Source organism: Cupressus sempervirens, chromosome 5 (genome assembly GCF_028749045.1).
Source record: "Cupressus sempervirens isolate cs-2001-9-10 chromosome 5, ASM2874904v1, whole genome shotgun sequence".
NCBI classification, from domain to species: Eukaryota; Viridiplantae; Streptophyta; class Pinopsida; order Cupressales; family Cupressaceae; genus Cupressus; species Cupressus sempervirens.
This window is the reverse complement of record NC_143122.1, coordinates 694,875,123-694,883,645: the sequence shown is the minus strand read 5'-3', so window position 1 is coordinate 694,883,645 and position 8,523 is coordinate 694,875,123. Positions and strand designations below refer to the sequence as shown.

The following is an 8,523-nucleotide window of genomic DNA, read 5'->3' as shown; positions in this document are numbered from 1 at the left end:
AATAAGATTAAAGTTAGGTATTGATTTCCCATGCCTAGGATTGAAGATCTAATGGATTATCTAGGAGATTCATGTGTATATTCCATGCTAGATTTAAAATAAGGATATCACCAAATTAGAATAAGCTAGGGAGATGAATAGAAGATATCATTCAAGACTAATGAAGGAGTGTATGAGTGGTTAGTAATGACATTTGTCTTGAGAAATACCCCTAGTACCTTTATGATATTGATGAATGAGGTATTAGTGCAATTCATTAGTAAATTTGTGATAGTTTATTTGGATGAAATTTTGATCTTTAGCAGGAACAAGAAGAGCACTTGAAGTATCTTGGAATGGTGACGAGGAAATTGCATGAAGAAAAGATACACATCAACTTGGAAAAGTGTGATTTTTTTAAAATCTAAAATAGTTTATCTTGGTTATGTGATTTCACAAGATTGCCTAAAGATGGATCCTAGAGTAAAGTAAAAATTGTTTTGAATTGGCCTAGTCCTAAGGAAGTCAATGATTTTAGGAGTTTCCATGGATTAGCAACATTTTATAGGAAATTTATTAAGGGGTTTAGTGGGATAGTAGCTCCAATACTTGACACCATCAAAGGAGGGGTCAAATACAAATTCAAGTGGATTAAAATAGAGTAAGGAGGTTTCAATTTTTGAAGGGGGAGGTTGTAGAATTGCCCACCCTAATGTTACCTTGTTTTGATAAGGTATCTACTATTGAGTGTGATCCTAGTAAAATGCTCTAGGGGTAGTCCTAAGTCAGCAAAATCATCTGCTTGCATTCTTCCTAGAGAAGTTGAATGAGGCAAAGAAGAAATACTCAAGATATGATCTTGAACTATACTCCATGGTACCAGCCATGAAGAAATGGAAGCACTATCCCATGCCAAAAGAATTTATAGTCTATACTATCAATCATGCCCTTAGCTTCCTAAATAGGCAAGATAAGCTCAATCATAGACATGTCAAGTGGGTGGAATAGATCCAAGCCTTTACTTTTTCTTTAAAACACAAGAAGGGGACTTGTAATAAGGTGGCAGATGCTTTGAGTAGAAGGATACTTGAAATTCAAGAAGTCAAGTTGTAGAGTGTAGGGTTAGAGCATATGAACTTGACCTTTATAAGGAAGACTTTGATTTTAGGGAAGCTTACAAGATTTGTTTGGATTATGCTAACACTTTACATAGCGATTTCTCTAATTATGTGTTGAAGGATGCCCTATTGTTCAAAGGTAGCATACTATGCATCCCTAAGTCATCAATGATGGAAAAAAATCAAAGAAAAGAACAATGGTGCACTTGGAAGTCATTTTGGGGTAGGAAAGACACTAGAACAAGTGGAAATATTCTACTATTAGCCTAGAATATAGAATGGGGTAAGGAGATATGTTGAAAGTTTCTTAATTTGTCAAAGGGACAAAGGAAAATCACCAAATGTAGGGTTATATCAACCCTTACCAATACCTACAAAACCTTGGGAAAGTATAAGCATGGATCTTTTGCTTGGTTCCTAAAGCTATCAAGGGAGTAGACATGGTGTTTGTAGTAGTATAGAGGTTCACAAAGATGGCTCACTTCATCCCTTGCAAAAGCAATCATGATGCCTCTCAAATTGTGAACCTTTTCTTCAAAGAAATAGTAAGAATTCATTAGCTATCAATGACCATAGAGACTGATAGAGACAAAAAATTTAGTGGACACTTATGGAGAACATTGTGGATGAAGATTTGCACACATCTGGCCTATTTATCAATATATCACACTCAAAATAATGGCCAAATTGAGGTAGTAAATATATATTTAGTAAATTTACTTATGTGTTTAACAAAGGATTTGGAGCATGGTTTGGTTTGGGATCAAGTAATCAGTCAGGTAGAATATCCCTACAATGACTTAGTTAACAGATCCACAAGGAGAACACCTTTTGAAGTAGTATATGGTTTTCACCTAAGGGGACCTACAAAATTAAGGGATGTACAAGAAATGAATTCAAGAAGTGTCACAAGGGAGGCACTTGCAAAGATAATGAAGAAAATGCATGACCAAGTGAAGGATCATCTAGAGAAGTTAGTGGCCAAATATAAGGATAGGGAAAATCAGAAGAAGGAGATTTATTTCAAGGTTGGTGACCTAGTAATGGTAGTCCTAATCAAAGATAGGTTACCTAAAGGACCAGGTAATAAAATCCAAATGATTGCACAAATATGGCAACAATGCTTATAAACTTGAATTGCCACAAGGGATAGGTATCTCACCTATCTTCAATGTGGAAAACCTTACATAATTCAAATGGGATAGTTGCAGCATGAGTCTAGACAAAAACAACAAGGCAAATTATGAGATAAAATGGGTGAAGGATTTACCACCTAACAAACCATTGCAATTGGAGTGCACACTAGACACCAAAACAGTCAAGAAGACAAGAAACAAAACCTACAAGGAGTACCTATTGAAATGGAAAGGCATACAAGAGGAAGAAGCAATATGGATGAAAAAAGAAGACATTGTGAAACATGGCACCACTGTCCAACACCTAGCAACTCAAGGGACTTGAGCTCTTCAATTGTGAGAGTATGGTGCAAGCACCCAAGATCCTGATTAGTTAGGTCAAGCAATAGTTTTGGTGCATTCTGATGGTAATAAGTATCTTAGATTGACATAAATCTATAGGTTAGGTTTCAAGCATCTTTTTTGTTCATTTGAAAAAAAAAATGTCATGTTTGTAATAAGACCTATGTTCAAAGTCTAGGTCAGTCAACATTGGTCAACACTAGGGTTGGACCAAAAATATGCATTTTCATGTTTGTAATTGCTCTCTTATGGTTTAGGATGCATTTGAATCCATTGGAAGGTATTTAGAGGTTAGAAAAAATAGAAAATGAAAAGTTATCAAAAAAAAGTTAAGCAACATTTTTAGTTGCTAAGCAATTTTGCAACTTTTTGATAATTTTTGAAAGGCCAATGGTCATGGCCATTGAATGATTGATCAAGTATGTAAGAAGGTGAAAGATCAAATGATAGGACCTATATCTCTATGTATTCCAACTAAGGAAAGGGTTGTTGAGTTGATGATTTGATGTAATAAAGAAATTTCAAGGTTTGGTGGGAAAGTTTGTGTAGGATAGTAAGTACAATTTGATATCTACTTGTAGTTGGTATTAGTTTGTACATGTTTTCAATATATATATATATTCCTTTTTATTTGTAGAGGATGCACCAAATCATTTGGTCATTGTAGTTAAGTTTTGAATAAATTTTCTCTTTTATTTGTGTTCACTAGTTACCCTAACCTATAACTAGGGTTTGAAGCTAAATGGGCTCTCCCTCCTAAATCCCACAGTGGAAAATCATGAAACTTGGTCTATAGAAGGGGAGGATGGGGTTCAAGATTTTTTAGTTTATTTTCATACTACCCACCAGCTTGGAGTTCCTTGGAGGTCAATAGGCTAAACATCTTCATGTGCATAGCGATTAGACAATCAAAGAAAACACTGTAGGGAACATCAAGGGAGGAATGGATGCTTGAAACCATGGAGTTGGAGATAATTTGAGATGCCCTAGATGCTGGCATGAGCATTTGTGAAGTGGGTTATAAGGTAAGCTAAGTATTAGAGAAAATTATGGTATTAGCCCTTATTAGGCCTAAATTAAGGCTCGCTAGTTGATTGGTAAGGATGACAAACTGAAGTTCCATCTTTTGGAGTTTGTTAGCGTTAAATAAATTATGAAAGATTTCTAATTTTTTTTTCTCCTTGTGCAATTTGTTATTTAAGCTTAGGAGAGTGCCCAAAACTTATTGGTTGGTCTTGAAACTTTATGGAGAGATGGAAGGTAGTATAAAGAAGTGTAGGAATTCTTGAGATTCTAGAGAGTGCAAGGGAGTTAGGTGTAAGTTGATAGTTGGATACCTTTTGAAGGCTTGTTGTCTACCTAGAAGGTAGAGATGGGTTTGGAAGGCGAGTGAGAAGGGCTAGAAAGATCATTCACCACATCTCTAGCCAATGGTAGGTCCTAAGGGACTAGTAGAAATATAGGTAGGGCTTAGGAGAAGCTCAAGAAAGGGATTGAGAGAGGGTATTTGGTATTTACACCCATTACTTACATCATAAGTGGTATTAGAGCTCAGTTTGGAGCTTGAAGATTGGATGTTTGCACTTGATCAGTGTTCTACATTAGAAAAGGACAAGATGGTGACAAATACAAAGAAGGACAAGATGGTATTTACACCCACTATATAATCATTCACTTCAAAACACGATTCGAAATACTATTTATATTCCATAATCTGTTTTGTTCCCATTTAAAACCTATCCATAATACCTCTTACTTGCAACTAAATATATTTTGTTAAAAAATCATTTGAAAATTTATAATTGACAAAGAGAAAGAATTCACAGTGTTTACTAAAGGAATTTTTTGATATATTGACTGGAATGGTTCTACGTCTTCCAACAAATAGATTGTCGTAGCCGTAAAAACAAGTAATCCTCAAGAAAAATGCAACCGGTTAAGCTTTGCCCCTCAAACTTCCCACTTCCCTTGTAGTTGGTTCGAATCTCTGAATGAATAAGTGAATGCAATGCTCCCATCCATTCGTTTCAACACATATCTCTCCACCACAACATAGCAGCCAAACCTCCCTTCCATCCCAGACCCACTAAACGATTTCTTCACCTTTACATCTCTTTCTTCTCGTTCTAATCCATCTCCATCTTTTTTTCCCCTCATTTTGGCAATGATCGGCCAGCTAAGTTTCACACCAGATTGCTTCCCCACACCTTTAAACATAACACTTCCATCGTTACATCTGATTTCCTCAGTTCCTTCTTCTCCAAATAATAGTGCCTCTTCTACCTTTAAGATTTTATCAACATCAACATCAACATCCTTTCCTTTCATACCTCTAGTAGAATATATCTCTTCCCAAAACTTCTCCAAATCCATCTTGTAGAAGGGACACTCCATGAGCTGAATCTTAGGATCCTCAAATCTGGTACCCAATTCATTGATAAAGATAAATGGGCAGTACCACTCCCCCACTATAACAACCAGGGGGCTTATTTGTGCTAAAGAGAAATCAAAGGGAGGCAATTGTGCTCTGAGCTCAGCGTTTTCCCCTCCAACCTGAGCGAGTCTGCCATGTTTGCCGCGCATGTGTTTGGCTACCACAGTCCAGCTATTCCTACGCAAAAATTGAGGTGGAAAACCGTCAGAAGCTATGCTTTCTGATGTGAATCCGAGCTTTGTTGGGATTATCTGCATATGTTGATAACAGTTAGTGGGTTGTAAAGATCTGGGACGAACATCTTTCACAATTGTACCGCAGCATAGTATCCTTGTGTCTTCACCACTAGAGCACGTTTCCACTAATCTATACATATCCGGCATCAACATGCAATTAGGTTTTTGGTTATTCATATGATATTTATTACCCATAATTAAAGATTCAGTAATCTAAGAAAATGATTATAGAACGATGCAAGATGATAAGAAAAGTGTCTTCGTCATTATTAATCTCTAGGTATTTCTACTTATAAGTTCAATATAATATTGAAAAAAGAAACACATAGAATACAGAATAACAACATAAAAGTAATCTCAAAATATTAAGTTTTGTTTCTACCCCTTATGTTTGCCCTCAGCTCGAATGACATAGTAGCAATTGGAGGAGATGGGTTGGCCCAAAACAGGAATAAAGTAGACTCTATCCGAATGTGTGTGGGAGTTATCACTGTAATCGATTGTTAAGCATTTGTCTTGGGGAAATGGCAATTCTCGCAGGCAAGAGTAACCTTTGCAGAATCCCCAGCAGCAAGAATTAGATGCAAAGTCACCATTATCATCATCTTCGTCTTCCTCATTAAGCAAGAGATATGCGGAGTAATTATCAGGGTGTGAGAATAGAATTGGGGTATTGATCTCTTGAAGCTTCTCGTTTCTTGCCTCTTCATAGGCCTGCCTGTAAGCCGCCATAGATATTGTTGAATACATAATTGATCAGATGACAAAGCAGAGTACTGTTGAAATTATACATTGATTGGCAGATATTAATTCATATATTGATCTGAGGTTGGTAACGGTTGACTTTGAGAGCACAAGGCTTTTGACCATTTCGTTTGCAGATCTACCCAGACTTCTGGATGTTTTAAACTAATAAATAAATAGTGTCATATGTCCATTCTTCTTTCAATTAGGTCATTTTACGGTCAAATTGTTCATGCCGCTTAACGTAAAAGGTTGAAGGTCGTAATACGGCTTTGTCAATTGCTGTGCTGTCTCACATAAGCACACAGTATTGACCATTGTAGGGCACTGGCTAATCTTTTGAAAATATGCACCACAAACAAACAAAAGTCTTTTTCCCTAATTTGTTTTCTAGCATACAATACGTAAATCATAAAGAACAAGTGTTAAAAATTTCCCAAAATATATTCAATTTTTTTGAAATTGGCTCAACCCACATTTAGTATAGAAGATAGCTCTCCACAGACTAGAGCTTTATGCATTTTAATACGTATAATGTCCAAATCATTTATTTTGTAGGATCTATATCATTTATAAAGAGAAGGGCGTTGGTAATGGCTCCATGAAGGATCAATTTGTTGTTGTGGGTTTTCATATTTTGATTTTGATTTTTATGCATTGAATTTGGAGTTATAAATTGAAGTGCTTATAAAGTGGATCTCATTTTTATTTAAACATTTAGCAATAATAAATTAATAGAATTTAAATCTTGGTAGCAAGGATAAAACCACCATGACTATTGGATAAAAAGAATGCATGGTCCTATAGTATATTTTATAAGTTTTGGCTTGTAAAATATAATAGGAGGTTATAGATTCTTCCAGCCCAATAAATGTTAGATATATATTAGTTATTTAATATTATAATGTAAAAAATGTTTAATTAAATTTATGAGTCCAAATACAAATATGTTTTTGCATACACAATTATATGATACTAATAAATTTTGATGTATACAATTATGAAATGTTTTGTATCATATCAAAATTACATACTAAATACATTTCATTAGACAAGATATAGTCTCATTTCCTAATATTATATCTCTCATCATCTTATCAAAGAGACAATTTGTGTTCAACACATAGTATCACTATAACAACTTCTAATACCGATATTCTTTAGAAATATTTTTCTCCATTAAGATTAGTATCAATATTTATTAGAATTATAAAAACTACACAATGATTGTGGAATCAAGAATATGATAAAATCAAATCAAGTGGATATAAAGATCCCAAGATGCTTAGGAATAAAACAAAAGGATACAATAATAATGCAAGACATTTTTAAAAAATGGAATAGGAACAATGTTACGTAAAATAACTTAACAAAGACTTAAGAAAATAAGGGAGTTCCAAAGTTGTCAAAAGAGAGTGACAAAGGATTTTTTTTATTTTAAAAATGAGAAGGAATGTCAAAGCAACATAGAGTTGACGAGAATATTGGATTTTCCCAAAGCCATTTTTATTGATTTGGACAACTTAGAAAAAGATGTTTAACAATGGTTGTCAAATGAAAAAAATGTCATGGGATGCTAGAAGGTCGTGCCAATATAATTTGGGTGTGTGTGTATGTGTGTGTACATACTTACATACATACATACATACATATATACTTTAGATACTTATTGTAGAATGGAAAAAATAAAAAATGCATAATAATTAGTCCTTTAGGAGAACATATTTTCTACACTCCACTTTGATAACTTCAGAAGTAACTACCTCTTTTAGATTTATCCATCTACCACTAAAGTATGCATTTTAGTGTACTAAGACTTAAGCACTTTATAAAATTATTAATACTCTAGAAATGAATAATGTGCACAACAAAGGTGTCCTAAACAATCTATATGTCTTTCTCCCTAAGATGTTTTATTGGGCATATACAATTACATAGTGTAGTATTGTTCCATATGGATAGAGAAAGATGATTATCACATGAAAGGACAAAGTGATGTGCATATTTTCCTAAGTTCTAGAAAATGTTTTTGAAATTATAAAGGAGCCAAAACTGGGGGTTGACCCAGATATACATGTTGAAATACCCAATAGTTAGGACTAGTAAATAGTTAACCTACCCCCCTTCTTAATCTCAAAAAAACCCAAACCATAGTACATCCAAAAATATAATAGTACTAGCTAGGATGATAACCATAATATATACAAAAATAAAAATTACGAGCAATCCTGAAAAGAACCATAAACAAAGCCTAGATGGGCCAAGTACTTAAACATAAAGCATAACGAAAACTTAAAGATCAGTAGAGAGCTAGCTCTCTTTTTTTTTATCCTTCTCCTTGGGCCTCTCTAGAAGTTGTTGCAACCAACCATTAGCCAAGAACCTGTAGAGGGAACTAGTGGCATCCAACCCCTCCACTGTAGTCAAACCTTCCTTTTTAGCATGTGAAAGGTGAAGAGTACAATCTGTCAAATGGATAACTTGAACTGTAAACCCGGTGACTTCATTAAACCTTTACTCCACAATCTCTTGTC

General features: G+C 34.6%; 1 protein-coding gene across 1 annotated transcript; it reads right to left on the bottom strand.

Moving 5' to 3' along the window:
* Positions 1-4,344: 4,344 nt before the first annotated feature.
* Positions 4,345-6,001, bottom strand: LOC149557887 (uncharacterized). Its single transcript, XM_089786071.1, has 2 exons — positions 5,628-6,001; positions 4,345-5,375 (listed from the first exon to the last, which is right to left on the bottom strand). The coding sequence occupies exons 1-2, from the start codon at positions 5,993-5,995 to the stop codon at positions 4,526-4,528; spliced, it is 1,218 nt and encodes a 405-aa protein (XP_089642197.1). The 5' UTR covers positions 5,996-6,001; the 3' UTR covers positions 4,345-4,525.
* Between the last annotated feature and the right edge of the window lie 2,522 nt (positions 6,002-8,523).